Source organism: Natator depressus, chromosome 7 (assembly GCF_965152275.1).
Source record: "Natator depressus isolate rNatDep1 chromosome 7, rNatDep2.hap1, whole genome shotgun sequence".
In the NCBI taxonomy this organism is placed as follows: domain Eukaryota; kingdom Metazoa; phylum Chordata; order Testudines; family Cheloniidae; genus Natator; species Natator depressus.
In genome coordinates, this window is record NC_134240.1 from 87208725 (window position 1) to 87229198 (window position 20474).

General features: G+C 40.3%; 1 protein-coding gene across 1 annotated transcript in view; it reads left to right on the forward strand.

Annotated features, from left to right (window-relative positions):
- Positions 1-20474, forward strand: part of PCDH15 (protocadherin related 15) — a 1310198-nt gene that overhangs the window by 896810 nt on the left and 392914 nt on the right. Inside the window, exon 10 of the mRNA XM_074958998.1 lies at positions 1674-1844. Within this exon, the coding sequence (XP_074815099.1) occupies positions 1674-1844 (171 nt within the window). The remainder of the gene's footprint in view (positions 1-1673; positions 1845-20474) is intronic.

The window sequence follows — 20474 nt, forward strand, 5'->3', positions numbered from 1 at the left end:
CAGACGTAAGGAATTACATCCCTTTGTTATGTATGGAAAATAATCTATATCAGCATCAAATATAAATTATGTACTCTTACAGGAAAGATTTGACTTCAGGTAAGGCTAGGAATAAATCTGTATACCAGTTTAGGAGTAAGAAGCAGTAAAAGTAACTCCATTTTGAAATTTAGATCTATTGTCTCACCTTCTTTTTGGCTCCTTCTAGCTAAAATAGGATTGAAGTAACACCTCAAACTTTAGTTATGTAAAACTCAAGACTAATCTCTGATTTAGGCTGTTTATATAAATAATAAATAAACTGATTATTGGTCTTCATAACTGCTTTAATTTACGCCATTGGAAGCCAAGGGTAAACACCAACTGACGTTTGCTAAAATATGATTGCGGCACAACCTCGGCTCATTCTCCAAACTGTTGCTCACCTTGCTTCAGCAGCCCCTGTTCCATGCATGGCCTTAGCAAGCTATGCACCCTTACTCCCTGTATGTGTCTCTTGACAAGTGATACTGCAGACTTGTGGCGGTTCAGATACAAGACAGCACAGAGCTTTTAGCAAGCAAGCGAGCTGGTCTGCCAACGGACTTCTGCCTGTCAGCTTTCCACCTTCCCCTTTATTCTTTCTCTCCCCCCGCGCATTACATTCTCCAACAGATAAAAGGAATACACTGGCTTTGTTTAACATTCTTATTTACCAATTTCTATCTACCGCATTCCTTGCTCTCGGGCCTTGAGCCCAGTCCTGGGAGGCTTCCCATGGTTCATGTCATCTGGGCGAGATTCCAAGGTTCATGCCCTTGAGAGGAGCTGTGTGTGCACAGCTCCGACACAACACTCCGGGTGTGCCCTGAATGTTGCCAAGCGCATGAACCCTGTATGAATCCTACACAGACTCCCAAGGTTTTGTTCCAAGTTTTTTGGGCCAAGAATTTATCTGGTGAACCTTCTGGTAGACCTGTAGGATGGGGGACCCTTTACCTCTAGGTTACCAGTTTGAACCTGCCCTGCTTAGCAGGGCTTAAATGCTATTCCCTATCTAATAGTAGTTTGGTAGTTCTTATGTGAGATGAGGCTGAATTTTAGTTCTAGTTCTCATGTCACAAGCTCACCATTGTGCTTTGCCATAGATCAGAAGCTCTTCAGGGCAAGGATTGTCTCTTACCATGTGTTTTGTTCCCTGCCTAGTACAAAGGGGGTGCAGTTGGGTTCCCTAGCAAGGGTTCATACAGTGAGAGACAAAATCTCTTTATTCACTGTGAATTTGCAAGAACTGGCAGAACTGTCATTGTCTCTCACACACACTGAAGATGGGCCAAAGGAGTTAAATGAACAATTAGAAGATTTTGATTTAATCTTTTTAAAAAGAGAACCCATGACTTTTTTGGCTCATATTTTCTTTAACTTTGGAGGAGAGCAGATTTGACATTGGAAGAGAATGTGGTGTTGTGACATTCATAATCAGCATGTGGATTTGTATGGTTGTGAAGATAGGGAGCATGGAGGTGACGTCAAAGTTAATGCTTCTGTAACTAGTAATTTCCCAGATTTTTCATGATTGTTTTGGTAGGATACGTTCATGATCAATCTTAACTTTAAGTTAAAAAACGTTTTTGTGTGGACCATGTTCTAAATTCTCTAAATCATATTTATAGAAATACCCTTTTCCTCCACAGGACCGGGCTCAAAATCTTAATGAACGAAGAACAAGTACAACCACCCTCACAGTTGATGTGCTTGATGGGGATGATCTTGGACCAGTGTTTCTCCCTTGTGTCTTAGTGAATAACACTCGGGACTGTAGGCCACTCACCTACCAAGCCAGCTTACCAGAGTTCACTGATCCTGTAAGTACTCAATGAACACTCTTTATTGGGTTCTTAATTTCTCCCTCACTCTTTCCAAAACAAATATTGTGTTTTTCTACAGACAAAATGGGAAACTATCATACATTTTTTTTAGTTATTGTGTTCCTAATTAGAATAAGTGCTTCCATTTGCAGGCGTGAAATACACTTCTAGGATTGAGTGAGGTTCTAGTGGGGTGAGCCACCTCAGCACTCAACTTGAAGTTTGCAGATGGAATTGAGAGACAGGGACAAGCTGAGGTCACTGGGAACAAAGAGGGGACAGGAGCAGAGGGACATGTTTGATGGGACAGGTTCAGAAGAGGGCAAGTTGGGGGGGAACAGGAGCAGAAAGGTCTTAAAGTACTAGAGTATGCTGTCCTCCAGAATCTGGAATAGAATCAAGTATTCCTGACACAAAAAATTCTTCTACTGCCTGGCAAAGAGCTGTGAAACCACTGACTCATTCCACTCTCAGACCCGATCTACATAGAGGATAGCAGCCCACTTCTAGTACCTGTTGGTCTGTTAACTCAAGTGGTAGAGGCATGTGCTTTGGATCTAAAGATTCCAACTCAGGGTTATGATTTTAGGCCTAGGTATGTGATGGTCTGGAGGGAGCACCTACATGATTTAACATCTAGTCTCCATGCCTGTGCTTTGCTTGGCCTCACTGTGGAGAAGGCCAAGAGGCTGATCATTAGTTGTAATGTCTATACACTAGTGACTAGGACTGAGTCTGCTATTTCATGTCACAACTGAATAGCTGTTAATATAAAATCATAAATAGTAGTCACTGTTGACTTGTGTCAGATTTTATCCAGTCTCCTACAGATATTTGACTTCATATCCCATTACTAGGAGCACTATTTATGGAAGAAAGGACATTTCAGATATCCTCTATTTGGGTTTTTTTCTGTAACTTATGCTATATCAAACAGTCAAAGCTTTTCTTTTGTTGAAAAAAAACAACCGTTTTTGTGAAAATAGCTTTTTGAAGGTACAATGAAGTTGATGAAAGCTATTACTGTTATCACAATCCATTTATATAGTGTTGATTGTCCTATTCCCTGCATTGTAAGTATAGAATCTAAGGCCCCAGTCCTTCATGCACTTATGCATATAACTTCACTGACAGAAGAAGTATTGACTTCAATGGGACTACTCACACAACTTATTCCCAGGAGTAAATATTTGCAGGATCAGGAGGACCTAAATTAATGAGGTGAACTTCAAACTTTGCTGGAAATAACATTCTCAAACATAGCAATCTAAGAAACAAGTGGGGGCCAGGCACTTATATTGGATCAGATTTACGTGTTTGTAAATATAGTGATTTCATTGGAATTGCATCTGGGATCAGTGTGGCTTATCAGCTTTCAGAAGTACTTCTCTTTGCTTTGCTCATATGGACTCTATACTCAAACCAGGATTTTTGCCACTTCTGGCAAAACTGCAGGATTTCATATCCGATACGTTATCCCTGCTATTCACAGTTGGCTAAATAGGACATGATGATTCTAACGGTATAAAAGCAAAACTTTTCCTCCACTAAACCTTCAAAATCCTAAACTAATTCTTTTATCTTTTCAACTTCTATCTGACACTTCTTAACCTTCTGGGAGAGTTGGAAATTCTTTGCTAGTTACCACTGTGGTTTTCATTGACTTCAGAGGCCACTCCCAAGCTATTGGCAAAGCTTGAAGCCTTTTTTGCAGTGCAGACCGAGTTAGAAGCAAGTTAACAGTCCACTAAAATGAAATAGCAGAACTAGGTTATGGGAAAAAATGTACTTCAAAAAGGCCATATCTATTACACAAGTTTAAAGATTTATAAAAAGCACAGTATGGTTTAACTTCTTCCTTCCAGAGCAAAATAAAACTAGCTGTTCATAAAAGAAGCAAAGAGAAGATTCTGTAGTAGATAACCTGCAACACCACTGTTGTTATGGAGAACTCTTAGATTATAAAAGGATTAATTGGTTCCACCACAAACAATTTCAGTAAAGAAGCTAAGGACTGAATGGACCATGGAAACTGAAATACCTTTTCACATCACTTTGTCAACAGTTGAGTAACATAAGCAGGGTGTTAGAGAAATTTGTTCTCCCATCCAGTCAAGCATAAGTAAGGAAGGAATTCTAATGGCTTCAATAGGACCACTCATTTACTTAAAGTTAAGCATCTGTTTAAATGTTTTGCTGGAAAAGGGCCATGCATTTGCTGGAAAAGGGCCATACTTAAGGCCCATCATTTTCAGTATTTACTGATTTTTCCTGAAAAATTCCTAGGTCTTGAAAAAACCAGTATTCATGGTTTTACGAATTATCACCCAAATGTTGGCTCTTTGGGGACCGGGTGCCCCCTTGCAGAGTCCCAGCCAGACTTCAATGTGGTCTTCAGGGAGCAGAAAGCTGCACTTCATGAGTACTGGTCCCCCTGCTGGTCAGAGCCCCCTCCTGGGCAGGGGAAGTGGACAGGTCTGCTCTGAAGGGCTGGTGTCAGGAGGGGGCTTTGTCTGGCAAAAGGGCTGGCAGTCATGGGATGCAGCCTTCTGCTCTCCTCAACGTCAGCCCTTCAATGCAGCCCAGGTCACTTTCCCTGCCAGATAGAGCCCCGTCCTGACACCAGCCCTTCAGTGTGGCCCCATCCCTGCAGCCCCAGGGAACAGAGCCCCATCCGCTTCCCCTGCTGACTGGAGCCAGCACAGGCGGAGTAGCCAGGGCTATGCTGAACAGTTGGGACCAGGAGGGGGCCTGTCTGGTGGGTGACCAGTACTCATTGCATGCAACCTTCCACTCCCGTCCTGATCCTGGCCCTTCCACATGGCCTCGTCCATTTCCTATGCACAATATATGTGCAATATATGTCCTGTTTTTATTTCAGCATTGTTGCGTGGGGGTGTGGGTGGGGGTGGGGTGTTACTTTTTTTTTTACAGTGAATAATACAGCAAATAATAATGAATCCCAAACAATGAAGTTTTAAGCTTAAATTATATAGATACAGCTGCTTGGATGAAGATGTTTCATTTAAAAGATAAAATACTCCACTGAATTTACCCTAAAATAAAGCATTTATAAGCACAGTATTAAATGTGGTTCTAATAATAATTTTTTTTCAGTCTTCTAAGATTAATTATCTTTAGCTGGCTTCTGTCAAAGCTTTCTCTGATGTAAAATGGAGATAATTTTTCTAATGTAATTATTTTCTTGAGCGGCTCTAGAGCAGCTTGTTACATTGGCAACCTGGAAGGAATCCACATAGGGTGTACTTTGTTTACTGTCTATGGCTGGAATGATAGAAGAGGCAGGCACAATTAATGGGCTGCTTTGTTACCAGAGAACTGATTTATTTATACCCCAAACAATGTCAGGGTTTATATTACGCCTTTTAGGATTGATTCATGCCAGTATTATTAACCATGTTAAAACTGCGGCAAGCTGTAGTTAGGGCTATATAATTAGTATGTATAGACCTGTAGAAATATGTTTTAGGTCCTTGCTCCTTGCAAGGGATGAATACCAACTGCCCCAAAACTGCCAGTCTCTCAAGCAGACCAACAAAGGGTATCAGAGGCCTTCCCCCCCCCCCCATATTTGCTCGTTCTGAGTAAAATTAAATATTGATAATAGCAATACTGCCCTTTCAGTCTGTAAGGTACTGCTGTTAACCACTCAGTTTTGGCAGTATTTACGACTCAAGGTGAAACAAATTCTCGAACAACTGGTAATGGATTGTCATTTCTGCAGCACCACCACCAATGTTTTACCTCAGTAAATAATTATAACTAACTTTTAACACTATCGTCTGAGTTTAAGGTAGTGTGAACATTATTATTAATAACATCAAGCTGCTGTGATGTTGTGTGACAACTCTGTAAAAAGGCCAGAGCATTAGATGCTTTGGCAGCAAACTCATAGCTGAAAACAAAACAAAAAACTATGGGCTTGATCCAATGACCAGAAGTCCTTCCATTGACTTCAGGGGGCTTTGCTTAGGGTCCTAAAGGGGAGAGCAACCTTTAAAAAAGCAAAGCAATGATAAAAATCATACAAGTGTGACACTTAACCCGGGAAACAGAACATTCTAAGCCAGTGGTTCTCAAACTTTTTTTCATGGACCACTTGAAAATTGGTGGGGGTCTTGGCGGACCACTTAATGATCTTTCCAAATGTTGTTTGTACCGTTAGCTAACTATTGTAAAACGCTTTGGATAAAAGCACTATATTAAATAAACATTAATAATAATTAATGTTTTTTTGTTCTACAAATTTAACCACACAACTCATATTTTAATATCAGTAGTCTTACCTTTCTAATGCGATGGATGTGCCCTCTCTCCCCTGCTGCAGCAGCCCCTGAGCTGGGGCTGGGAAGGAGAGGGGTCTCTCCCTGGCAGGTTCAGCCCTGGGGAAAGTCGCCTCTTTCTCTGGCTGCTGCAGTCCTGCATATCCCAAATTCCCCCCACCCCCTCTTCTCACACCACTGCCCCCTCCCACCTACCCCCTATTCTCCCCAAGTCCACCACCACACATTACATGTGCATCTTCTCCAGGGTCCAGGCACCTAATTAGTAGAGCCATGCCTGCACGGCTCCACTAATAAGGTGGGTGGCCCTTCATTCTCTCGTGTGCGGCCACCCAGGCGCGCACCTTAGAGGGAACTATCCGTGGACCACCTGAATGGAGCTCGCGGAAAACTACTGGTCCGCGGACTACAATTTAAGAACCTCTGTTCTAAGCTAATCAATAGTAGAGTGAGCAACACATTCTGTTCTCAATTTCATTTATACAAAGCCTTTATTTTCAAGTGAAAGCAGAATTGGGCCCAATTTTTTTAACCAGATAAAAAGAGTCTATAAAATTATACATGAATGACACAGTCAAGATTTTATTAGGACTGTGGATACATTTTTTTTGGCTACATATAATAGCTACATTAGTGCCTAATGAAAATCGGAGTCCTTAAAGAGCTCATGGAAAAGGACCAGAAAAGGCAGTCAGTTCTTTCCTCCCTTAACTCTCAAAAGTCCCAGATACCTTAACCTAGGAGAAGATTTCAGATGGATTCATGGGTTCATTGACACCCACAGATATCATGAAACTAAGAATGAAAAACCTGAGTGATGCTGTGATCCCATACACCAGGTTTCAATGCCCAGAATGGGGAGCTGGGCTCAGCCCTGTGAGATAAGAGTCACAGCTGTGGAGTAAGTGCAACTCAAGTTCGCTTTCCAGGGCCCCCCTTCCTCATCCTGGGGCTTTGCGTTCTCATCAGGTCAGGATTAGGGGTGCAGTGCTGGGGTGGAGGCTACTACTGCGGGTTGTCAATTCCACCCTTGACTACAACTCAAAATCATGGGAAAGAAGTATTTAGTATAGTGTACCCATTGAATCGGGAGGCTATTTGTGCCCCAGCCTTAGACTCAGAGTAGCATTCCTCATTCCCCTAAATCTAGTCTCTAGTTTTGCTGTATTTGGTCCCTTGACAACCTTGAGTACTCCATTCTGTCCAAGCTTATACGGCGAAAACTGAAGGACAACTTTGAGAACCTCCGGAAAGAAAAGCTCCTCAAAACAGCTGAATCACACAAGAACCTCAGGACATGCAAGTGGGAATTGACACAGTATAGACTGAGTATAACAGCATTGAAGAACAAGGACGGAGAGACAGTAATCAACAGAGCAGGGATGGAGGAGATCTGCAAGGACTTCTATAAAGAACTGTTCAAATCTAGAATCAACATCCCTCTCCCAACGCTCCAAGAGTCAGAAGAATGCGTCCCCCCAGTAATAGTCAGCAAAGTCCAAAGCACACTACACCAGATGAAGAAGGGAAAAGCTCCAGGCAAAGATGGAATAACATCAGAAATGATTTCTGCAGGAGGCGAAAAACTTTGGAAGGCCCTCGCTTTAAGATTTAGTCGATATCTTGAAGAAGGAAAAATACCATCAAGCTGCTGGAAGGAGTCAAATACCATCTTGCTGCACAAGAAGGGCGATTGAGAAAATCTTAAGAACTACCGCCCTATATGCCTGCTCTCTCACATCTACAAGCTCTTCACAAAGGTGATAATGAACTGACTCTTGCAGAGTCTGGATGAACAAGAGCTGAGAGAACAGGCAGGATTTGGAAGAAATTTCAGCACGATAGACCATATATTTACCCTTAGCCAGCTCCTAGAAAGAGTGAGGGAATACAAACTCCTGCTGTGCATTGCTTTCGTCGACTATGAAAAGGCCTTTGATAGCGTCAAGTTTAACACAATATTAAAGGCACTCGCAGGACAGGGCATTAACACGCAGTACATCAGTTTGTTGAAGGAAGTGAATACTGGATGTACAACAGACTTTACTCGCCTTGAAACTCCCCTCTGCATCCCAATCGAGAAAGGCGTAAAGCAAGGAGATACGATTTCTCTGAAACTATTCACCGCCTGCCTCGAAATGGTTATGAACAAGATCAACTGGAGGAGTGGTGTCAACATAAATGGAGAAAGATTATCCCATCTCAGATTCGCAGATGTCATCGTACTAATTGCCGAAAGCACCAACCAACTGCAGAGCATGCTACGAAGACTCGACAAGAAAAGCAGTCAGGTTGGCCTGAAAATGAACCGCTGCAAAACGAAATACATGCAATCAGATGTCTTATGAAAAGCCCAAATAATGGTAGCAGGAGAAGAAATCGAAGAACTGGAACAGTGCATATATTTGGGACAAGAAGTTAATGTGGGCCAAGACCTGAACGGACAACTCTCGCGAAGGATTCAGGCAGGATGGTGTGCATTTTTTCCATCAAGGACGTCCTCAAAGGAAAAATTGACAAGACCACACATACAAATATCTTCAATTCAACAGTGCTGCCAGTCATGCTATATGGCAGTGAAACGTGGGCACTGAAAAAGAGAGATGAACAGTGGCTGTTGGTAGCTGAAAGGGCAATGGAACGAGCTATGTTGGGAATTTCCCTTCTGGATCGCATCCCAAATGAAATGATCAGAGAATGCAGTGGTGTGAAAGATATTGTCGTGAAAAGCAGACATAACAAGATGTGATGGGCGGGCCACACAGCACGGCTCACAGGCAATAGGTGGACCGCAATCATTGCTGAGTGGTACCCGCGAGAACAGAAAAGACCACCTGGTCGGCCTCCAAGAAGATGGGAGGATGACCTTGTTAAACGTTTCAGACGAACATGGAAAAGAAAGGCAAGAAAGCGAGAAGAATGGCGGACATGTTGTGATCACCGCAGTCTTATTGACAGCTGAAGACCGATCGATCCAGGTGGTCCCTTGTACTTAATCTGGCCAGATTATTATATTTCTTCAGAAGAAAACTATAATGTTTTTTATTTCATCTTGAGTAGAAATCTTCTTTATTTTTAATCATTACTTTAGCTCTGTATAGTCTTATTATTTCACATGACCAGTCCTCTCTAAATCCTGATAAATTCTTGGCCTCTATGATATCTTGTGGCAATGAGTTCCACAGGTCAATGATGTATTGTCTGAAAAGTATTTACTGTGGATGAATGATATATTCTAGATCCAGATTAACCAAGTTCACTAAAGGATCTAATTGCTTTGCACAGATTCCAAATTGTCACTCTTGCATCCTCTCCTGGAATGTTTACACTCTTGCTATGAATTGAGTTTGAGTTCCTAGAGAAAACTATGTGGTTCATGCTGGGTATATTTTATTTTTATTGTTTCTTTATCTGATCAGGTTTGAGTAAAGTAAAATATGTTTCAAGATTGTTGAGGAATAATTCAGCAGGTGAACAATCAGTAACAGTATATGAAGTTCATTAGACCTTGAGTAAAAAGTTTACAAGGCAAGATTATAAAGTTAATCTCATTTTCTCCTAAATAGCACTTTTTGTAAGGTCCTGTACTTGTATTACTGTATTTCCCCTAGAGATGGAATGGTAAATAAGTAATAGAGTATGTTTAATCTGGTTCAGTAAATTGGTGGAATTCTTTTGAATAAAATTGTTTCACTATCAAGTTCCTTTTTCCTCAAGGTGTTCATCCATCCATATAAAATATTAACACTCCATGGTGCCCTTATTGACTTTTTTTTGCCCATTCAAATTAGGACTCCCAACTTTGTTTGACTGTAAGGCACTAGAAGGGGTTATTGCTTCTGAATGCACCACCATGGTAATGTTGATTATTTCCCCAGATATAGAGGTTCTTTTGTTCTGTACCTTTATATTAACTATTGTACATTCTGTTCATTATCTTTGTGTCACAAAGTGGGATGGGCCTTTAAAGAAGGTGGGTTTAGCTGCACCTATGATTAATTAGATGATATATCCCAGATGATGGGTCTGAGGCCAGAGATATCTGCAGGCCATCTGGTCCTTAGATAAAAGGCCAACAAGCAGTTTCTGGTGAAAGGTAGGCTCCTTTAGAAGGAAGGGGCTGAGGAAAGGACCTGGCTTATCTGTCTGACTTAGGTTGACTTTTTTCAAAATAAAACTCTGCAGAACAGGGACAGAAATCAGGTTAGTTTTGTGAGTACTATCTGATAACCTGGCCAATGAGTTGGATTACCAGTTTACAGTTTACCTCCAGAAATAGCTTCTCAGCAAGACATTCATACAATGCAATCCAGAGCTTGAAGCATAGAAATATTATCACCTGGAGTTTGCTAAGTAAACATATTTGTTCTATTGAGTATTCTTCCTTAACTACAATATAAATTAAGGGTTACAAAGTTTCCTTGGCCACAAAGTTGGTCAGACATTCATAGTGTACTTTTATACTTAAGGCAAGGCAGAGATTTTCCAAGTCAGTTTTTTCAGAGAAAAGAGAGGTTATCACTACTTATGTAGCAAGAGAAAAACTCATGCTTACCACATGAAGTTCAGCTAAAACCATCAAGATTAGCATGTTCTGCCGATTTACCATATTTTGAAACTACATGACAAATAAGATTAATACTAATCATTGAATTCTCAATGCATTTCAGTGAAGGTATGGCTGATTTGGAACTTAGAATGCCATCAATGGTTTATGTGAATTTTGTTTGAGAGAGATATTTGTAGAATGTTCACATTTGAGACCCTTTTCCCATTTTTGTGTATTTTTATTCATTGCTTGTTGAAGTTCTAAGGACAAAGGCAATGGTTTCTCTTTGCCATTTTCATGTAGTGTCATAGCTCAGCGTCATATGGGGAGGCACTTCAGCAATATGGACTAAATTATGATGTGATACACCAGTGAATATCTAATGTATCACATAATCACTCTTTTCATTCATTAAAAGAGCTTTTCCAGAGCTGGTCCATTTCTAGTAAGTAATGTATTTTAAAGTTTTCTAAAAATTAACCAACTAATATAACAAATCTAAAATTGGTTAGAGTTCAGAAATATTTTTCAGTTCTGGTTCCTAGATTTATGACTGCAATATATTTTTAGAATTTAGGTGCAATCCTTTATCATCTATGGCATGCGCTCCATTCTAGGCTGACTTGGGTTTTGGTGATGGGCCCACACAAGCCTGATTGATTACAGGGAGGGAGGGGGAAATCAGGAGGCCTACACTAGCCTAAGGATTTGATGGAGATAGAACTCATGCAAGCTTGGGTCATTGATAGGGGACAGGGTTGGGGCATACAGATCTAATTGAAGGGAAAGGTAGATGGGCACATTCAGGCCTGATTGTCAGTCGAGGTATGTTTGGACCCATGCAAACTTGACTTTAGTAGTAGATGGGCCCACACAAACCTGAGTGATGATGGACGCTGGGTACATGTAAAACCTTCTCCATTGTGAGCTACACTTTTCCATCAGATTTTGTTCTACAACAGAAAAGTGTGTCTACATAGCTTTTGATAGATAAAATATTCTCCATTTGCTGCAATTCTGTCCCCAACAGGTCTGCTTACCACCTCTAAATCTCAATAAACCATTATAAAATACACAGAAAATGAATATGCAAAATACTTTGGGAGAAATTAGGTTTGATTCAAACAACATACCTAAACAGAATCAAGGAAAAGAGTTCAGCCATCTAACAGTACATTTCCTTTCCTCCATCCATAGGCATACACCTTATTCCTCTTCTTCAACTGCTTGTACCTATGGGAACTCCACCTTAGGTGCACATACGTTCCATGCACCTTTGATGAGAGATTTTGCCAGCAGGTTTTGTATGATCTGCACATGCATCCTAACTATCCTTATTCCCTGTACCAAGTTTATATAAGGCAGTTTGGGACCTGCTGCCACTCATTTCCTTCTAACCATCCTCAGGCCTGATATGTAGTTCTGTGGTGTCTGCATAGTTTACATACCTTTACATAAATTTTGATAGTTTTAGCTAGTTTTAGAGTAGTTTTAGCATTCATGTTTAATAATAGTTTCTTTCTGGTGTAAATAGTTGAACTGAGGGATTTCAGGCCTTACTTTCAATTGTTCCCCTTATTTTGACCTCTTCCCCCCTGCATTCTTCCCTTGGATGGGGGACGTTTTGGGGATGACATGTTTTTTCTTTATTTGAACTTTGGGGGAATAGCTGAATCCCCTGGAAGTCTTGTGCCATTTTAAGGGAGGTTAGCCCTGTGAGCAATGATAACTCCAGTTTATTTTGTTTAGGGGAAGCCCATATTCCTTCACATTGTAGCATTTGCAGTCTTTTTAAACAGAATACTAAAAATAATCACAGAAACAAATGTGAGGATTTCTCTCATGGAGTCGTTAATAAGACCTTTGTCAGATCTAGGCTCTTCTGACCCAACCTGTACATGCAGAGTCAAGTACTCAGGGTGCCCCACTGAAGTCAGAACCCTCCATCATCTGGTGGGTCTCGGGGCAACATTTGGAGACTGGGACAAGGACTACTTCCTGGCATGAGAGTCCTAGATGATCTTCTGCAGAGTTGAGAAACAAAAGTGGCCAAAATCTTGAAATCTCAGGTCCGGACCCAAGTGCAGTGTTGTTGGTACCATCCTGGGTACACAGTGCAGGATGGTACTGGTGTCGAAGACTGGTTCAAATGCTGTGATAGGGACTAAAGCTGTTATGAAGAGCAAGTCGTCATCTTCAAGGCATACAGTACTGGTTGCAGCCAAGACCATAAGGATAACAGTCCTGATCTTGATGACTATCCTACAGCATCCGCTAGCCATTAGGCACTGAACTCTTGCTCGGTAGCAACTAGACTTTAGGTACTGATCTGTTCAGACTTGACCCTGCTGCAGGGAATGTTTATGCTCCATAAGGACCTTATGGCTACTGAAGAGCCAGAATCTCCCTTGTTGGCAGGTGAAGTGCAGATATCCCAGGTACCAACTGTATCTAGATGATTGCCCCATACAACTTCATCTTCCATAGCACCTCCATTTGCATCTGAGGAATTTTCTTAATCAGACTCTCAGTCCAGCAAGCAGGGCTCTCCAACCTATTCCCCAAGAGCCCCTTCTTCAGGATCCAAATCTGAAGTGGGGTCAGTAACATCTAAACAGGGCAGCGAGTCATAATATCATCTGCCTATGTTTTAGAAAGAACCACTTTGGGTATCCCCATCTTTTTCATATGACCTACACAATGTCCATACTGGAACCAATGGGATTTGTATAGGGAGCAATATTTGAGCTTCTAGTCATCCAGAGAGAGTGGATTAGAGGAAACAACCTGCTCCTCCATAGAACATTTCACATCCGTCCCTGCAATACATTTAGAGACATCTGAAGATCAGGATCATAAGGAGGATAAAGATATTGTACCTCAAATAAATAAATCACCATCTTCCCCTGATGAGGCAGTAATGCCCTCTCTCTCCCCATGCAGATGTTTTTAAACAATTTCAGGAAGAAATGAAAAAGATGGCTGAAACTTTGCAGATACAGGAAGAAGCTTCATAAATTCTACACTCTTGTTTCAGGTTGCATAGTCCCACCTATTAATGACACTTTACTAGAGCCAGCCAAATTTGTTAAGCAAACTTTTGCCACAGCAACACCTACCTGCAAAAGGGCTGATAGAAAGTACTACGTGCTGTCTAAAGCTTCTGAGTACCTTTACTCCTACCCCATTTCTAATCCTTTGGTGGTCAATGCAGTCAATGAAAGGAATAGACCACATCACTGAAAATCAGGATCCCATGGCAAAAATCAGAAGCATCTCTACCTCTTTGGGTGCAAGTTATAGAAAGTGGCTTGAAAATGCCAAGCAGAACATCAGGATGGAGGAAACACAAACCTCTTCTTTATTAGCTACTACACTAAACACAGAGGAATAGACATCCTTATAAATCTTAATACAGTAGTTAGGGAAACTTAGCAACCATGCCCCGGGTGAAATGCCCATATTCCTTAAAGTAGACTTTTTGGAGGAATCAACTTTCTTTTAAGGGTTTTAAGTAGGGCTTCTGGTTTTAGGTTTTAACTGATAAACACTGATTAAAACACTGATACCAAAAAAGAGGGGCGGGGGAAGGAGAATGAGAATAGTGTTTATCCAATAAACAGCAGAAAAAAACACCAGAAATGGTTACTGGTATGTAAGCACTTGTCTGCATGCAGTAGTAGCGCAAACTACAGGGGTGTAGTTTCTAAAGCGCACTACCATGTTGTGCATTAATTGGTCCATGTAGAATGTGCTGGTGTGCCCTAAAAGTTTCCTAGTACTCTTTAAAACAGTACTTTTTTAACTTTGCATGTAACTTTGGCAGTACTTTGCCAAACCAGGCAACATTACAAAGAGGTTATTTATTACAGTATATACAAAGAGTTCCTGGACAACCCCAATTTTTGGACATCAACATAAAACTCAAAAATTGCTAAAAATACCCCCCCAGATCAATTATTCCCCAAAAAGAGAAGCCTTACGTATGAGGTATCTATATTGATGTCCTATGTTTAGTACAGGACAGCTGCACCCAGAGTTTTTGGGGGTATGTGGATTGTTTGTGTACACTGGGTTATGGGGCTGGCATTATTCTAGGGGTGCTGATCAACTGCTTTTTCCCATCCTGCCATCAAAGATCTTTATAGATTTATGTAGTCCAATGCATATACTTAATAGAATCAATAAATATCGTAAAATAGATGAACCTTATGCCCTTGAAGATGCAGAGAGGGGCAATGCCAGACCCAAATATAGTGTAGCCATGCTTCAGCCCCCTTGAAAATTGTAAAGGTAAGATTTGTAGGCAGTTCTGAGATCTGGAGGGATGTAGGGAAAGTTGGAGCTGAAGTGCAAATGGTTCCCTTTAGAGGAAAGTATTCTATATAACCTGAACCTTCAAGTAAAAAAAATATTTCTACAATCTCCAAACCAACTGCTAACTCCTGTAAATGGAACCCTGTGAAAACCACCCATCTGTAGCCATATGGGTTTAAACTATAAGGATAATTCATAAGGACAATATCCGAGTCAAATCTAGTCAGTTTTTAAAATATATATTTCAAAGTATTTCTGGCTACTACACCTGTTTCAATGTTTGTTGTTTTTAAACCATATTTTCCTGTTTTATTCAATATTTTTTCTCCTTTTACTGTATGAAACAAAAACAGATGGAAACTGCCTATACAGGGGAAAAAGTGAAAATGGTTACAGCATTTTATATATAAAATACACAAAGTAAACCAAGAGAAGAGTAAAGATTTTTTTTCAGTTATAATAGGCTTAGATACTACTTTTAATAATAGAAGGTTAAAAATACCAGATGTGTGATTTTTTTTTTAGGTTACATGTGCCTCTGAGAATATTAGGTGTATATTTATTATTAAAAAGGAAATGAATAGTGACCATGACTAAGATATACAACACTTTGAAGGGCAAAGAAAAGGTGGATGCCACAAAACTGTTCCAGAGGATAAAAGATTCTAAAACAAGAGGGTGTAAATTGAAACTACAGAAGGAACATGTACTCAGTACACAGAATCTACCTAGAAGTTATATGTGGCATAAAATACCAAAGATTACAATAAAAATAAATTCTACACCCTGAACATATTCAAAGAAGGGTTAAGAATTAAAACTCTAAGAAGGTAAAGCATTACATGGTGTAAACTTTTGAATGAAAACTTGGACAATGGAATAATCTCACAAGGAAGTACTTAAAACAGAATAAATGTAAGTGTACTTAGAAGAAAAAAAGTCCATTGTAGCTGTTTAGCTAGTTTACATTTAATTGTGTTTTTAAAAGTAGCATAAATATCCTAAAAAGGCAGGCACTTACAAAAACCATGTTCTGGACTCCAGTAACAGCTTTTAATGGCTATAAATGTTATATTCCATTGATACAAGTCAATTAATTGATATTAGATGAATAAATCCTGTAGATAATCACAAACTGAGCAATTTTTCACATCAGTGATTCTTATATTAGAAACAGTTGCTCCAAATAGCCACCAAGTTTGGGGTTCAGTGTCCTTTTAAACATCACATTGATCTCAGTTTTTAATTGATGAAATTGCAGACTTTAATTACTGCTGTCACTTTTCTGTTCCTTGTAATCCATTTTATTAAAGATCATTTGTAATCCCTTCTTATGGTTCTATTGTTTGGCATTTCATTACTTTATATCTGTGTATGCCCTTTCTCTCCTGAGGTCTCAAACATCATATTCCTCCTACACACAAAGTAAGACCAAAGCCTTGCAGTTTTTAACCATTTTTTCCAATTGCTATGGCAACTCAGTGATGGGTGCAGTGAGATTTGTAATATTGTCTGCTTCAGTGTGCTGCAACTGCTGAACGTTTTGTTTTTAACAGGTTCTTTGTAAAGATAGACTTTTGTAAGGTTTTGTTTTCCAATTTCACAGTGAGGCTTTTGTTCATTTGAGCATTGCAGGAGACATCAAGCATATGTGTAAGTTCTCAAAAGCCTCGGATCCCTATGTGTTCTTGGATGGAACGCAGCAAGGCACATGAGGTTTAGTTTTCCACCCTGAAAACTAGTAAATTTGAAGCCCTTTGTGTGAACATGCTTATATTACTCACTATTGTGCAGGGTAAAGAGGAGCAGTGCCTTGGTGGAGATTAGGTGTGCCTGAGGAGACATGGATTTAAACAATCCTCATCAAGCTAAGGCTGTATTTATCTACCATACATCTTCCCCATTATTGGGCAGGAATAACTTGGTATCCACACAGAAACACATCCATTTTTTACTCATCACTTTTGACCATTTGCTAATATGTACAATACAGACTTAGGACTGGGTCTTTAATGGCATAAAGTTAAGTGTTTTTAAAATCTGGTGAAATTTTGTCATACATCGTACCAACTAACATGTCTTTCCTCCAAGCTCTCAGAACATGTTAAGCATCACAGCATATATGTAAGTATATTATTTTTCAAAAGCTTGAGTTACCTGAGACACACAGACAGGTTCAGTGCCTGATTTTTGTAAAGATGTTCAGAGCCTGAATCTCCCATTTACTTTGACTAGTGTGCCAATTGACATCTCCAAGATATACAAAGTAAAAGATTGTCAGAGTTTGGAATAGAACCCAAGAATCTTGATGCCCCCTTCATTGCTCTGACCACTTAATACTTCTTCTATACTAACCATATTAATGTGTCTTATTGGTTATTATATTGTCATTCTTGAATATATTAATAGTGGCCATCAGTCACACACCTGGCAAAAGCTGATGGATGTACTAAGCACCATTGATTCAAGCTAAATGAGGGAGTAATGTAGTGACCCTTTGTGTAGTGAAAGCTGAAATAATGGAAGCTAACACCTAAGGTCAGACTGGCAAGGCTTCAGCAAAAGCTAATGAATTTCCTTTGAAATTAATTGCAAATGCAGCAGCTGGAGCATTAATTGGTTGCAGAGGTGAGTGAATGAGAGAGGGAGGAACCAGAAAGAAAAGAGAGAGCCAGCAGAAAAGGAGAGATGTGTTGGTGCGTGGCCCTGGGAAGAGCAAGAGAGAGAGAGAGAGCTTCTGTGAGCAGAGAACTTGCTGAAAAGACAGAAGTGAAGTTCTGAAAAAGAAAACTTCCTGTAGCTGCTGTTTGTTTTATTTCTACTGTGTTCAGGAAAACAGGACTTTAAAACACAAAACAAAACAAAAAGCTGAATTGCACCAAAGAAATTTTTGACTCCTATCATCAGTTTTGCCTCCTAATGGAAACAACCCAGCACAGCCCTGAATATTGGTTTACCAGTGAGGTTAAAGGACAGCAACACAAAAAGAAAAGAATTTCAGCCAATCATAGTCCAGAAAAATTGAAGGTGATCCCAAATCAGTGGCTCTCAAGCAAATTACTTACAAATTATATATGAGACTTTAAAATTGATAATGTTTCATGAATAAGTAAATAAACCATTAATTTCAGAAGCAATTCTATCTAAACATTGTGCCTTTTCACTTTGACTTGTTCTTTGCTTATCAAATGGATTAGCAGGAAAAGGGAGATTGTTGGTGGAGGGAATCCTCCTTTTAGATGCCTGGTTTCTGTGTCTTGCTCACCTGATTGGGGTCATACTGATTATCTGCACTGGCCCCATATTTAGAGCACAACTGGGGCTTTAGCCACAAAGTAAAGAATAGGGTATGGTTTAGAAAACAGAAAACAGTGAAGGCTTTTGGCACTAGGGAATGATTGCATTTTTTCCCCTTCCTCCTTATGCTTTTGCAAAGGCGGGTGATGACCTGGAATTTGGGTGGCTTGAACTCCTTACATATTTATTCCATTAATCATCAATAGCAACCAGATTCCTCCCTGTATTCCACCTCGGTGTCTACTGCAGCCAACAATGGGTAACCACATTAGCTGGATATTTCTGTTAAAATGATTGGTAATGATTAAGGCTGCGAGTCTGTCATGGAGGTCACAGAAGTCACGGATTTTGTGACTTTCCGTGACCTCTATGACTTCTGCAGCAGTAGCAGTTTGGGTGTGTGGGAGGGGGCTCAGGGCTATGGGGCAGAGGTTTGGGGGGGTGTTTAGCTAGCGTGGGACCCCCCCCTGTAGCTCCTAGGCGGTGAAGGGGCAGGGGGTCCTCCATGCTGCCGGTGCCTACAGGCCCTGCCTCCGCAGCTCCCATTGGCTGTGGTTCCTGGCCAGTGGGAGCTGCGGCAGCCAGCACTTGGGGCGAGAGCAGTGGAGGAACCCCTGCCCTGGCCCCTCTGCCACCTAGGAGCTGCAGGGACAGAGCCAGTAGGAAGCCCCTGCCAGCCCCACCACTCCCCCAATACCAGTGGGCATCCTGGCCATGCATCGTGGCCCAGCCCCCCTCTTCCCCAGCGCCAGTGGGGGTCCCGACCCAGGATCCCCGCCCCCACAGAGTTCCCCCACACCCCTGCCCAAGTTTTAGTCATGGCAGGTATTTTTAGTAAAAGTCATGGACAAGTCACGGGCCCGTACATTTTTGTTTATGGCCCGTGACCTTTCCATGACTTTTACTAAAAATACCCGTGACTAAAATGTAGCCTTAGTAATGATAGTTCACAGATGTGAGAATTAAATTGGCAGCATTAGATTTCCATATAAAAACCTCATTGAGAAGAATGAGGTAGTCACACTTCTAACAACTATTATTACAGAGAATTTGCAAATTCATGATGATAACATAAATAGGTTTAAGTTAATGAACATTTTAAAAAATGAAAGCTTATATTCTGATGAACAATTCTGCAGCTGAGGGTGAATTCTGTAGCAAATTTCACAGCTGTAGAACCACAAACAACATAATGTTCTGCTCACCACAACCTGATATGCTCTTCTTTTGTTTTTCATGTCTAACATGCCCTAGTAACTTCTTTAAAGGTACTTTAAATATATTTTGAAACAAAGCTTGGTGTTTCCTTTAATGTCAGTTTGTTGGTATGAAAGAACCTCCACTATAGTTTTCATTTTAGTACAGTTCCCATATTGTCCATACTTCTCTCTGAAACCTTTCTAGAACTTTTTCTTAAGAATTCTGCTGTTTCTGTAATATACATTATCTGTGTCCAAGCAAAGAGCATTGGAGAGAATTCTGTTCACTACCTGAAGATTTTTAGTTGTGTAACTGAAAAACATGATTTAGAAAACCTCACAGTTCTTAATGTTAATTAGATTAGAATCATTTGTGCAAGGCAACATGCTGTCAAGTATTAAATTGTAATACAAATGCTGCATACTTACTAGCCAGAAATCAGTGGGTAGGCAGCACACTGTCAGTTATAAACTACTTCAGCCATGCTGTATGAAATAACAAGAGAAATGCATTAACAGTGGAATTGTCCTTAACCTTCTTTGATTGTTTATTTACAAAAAGAAAAGGAGTACTTCTGGCACCTTAGAGACTAACCAATTTATTTGAGCATAAGCTTTCGTGAGCTACAGCTCACTTCATCAGATGCATTCAGTGGAAAATACAGTGAGGAGATTTATATACACACAGAACATGAAAAAATGGGTGTTATCATACACACTGTAAGGAGAGTGATCACTTAAGATGTCAAGAATTATAACATTCATAAACCAGTCGGAGAACACTTCAATCTCTTTGGTCACTCACTTACAGACCTAAAAGTGGCAATACTTCAACAAAAAAACTTCAGAAACAGACTCCAACGAGAGACTGCTGAATTGGAATTAATTTGCAAACTGGATACAATTAACTTAGGCTTGAATAGAGACTGGGAGTGGATGGGTCATTACACAAAGTAAAACT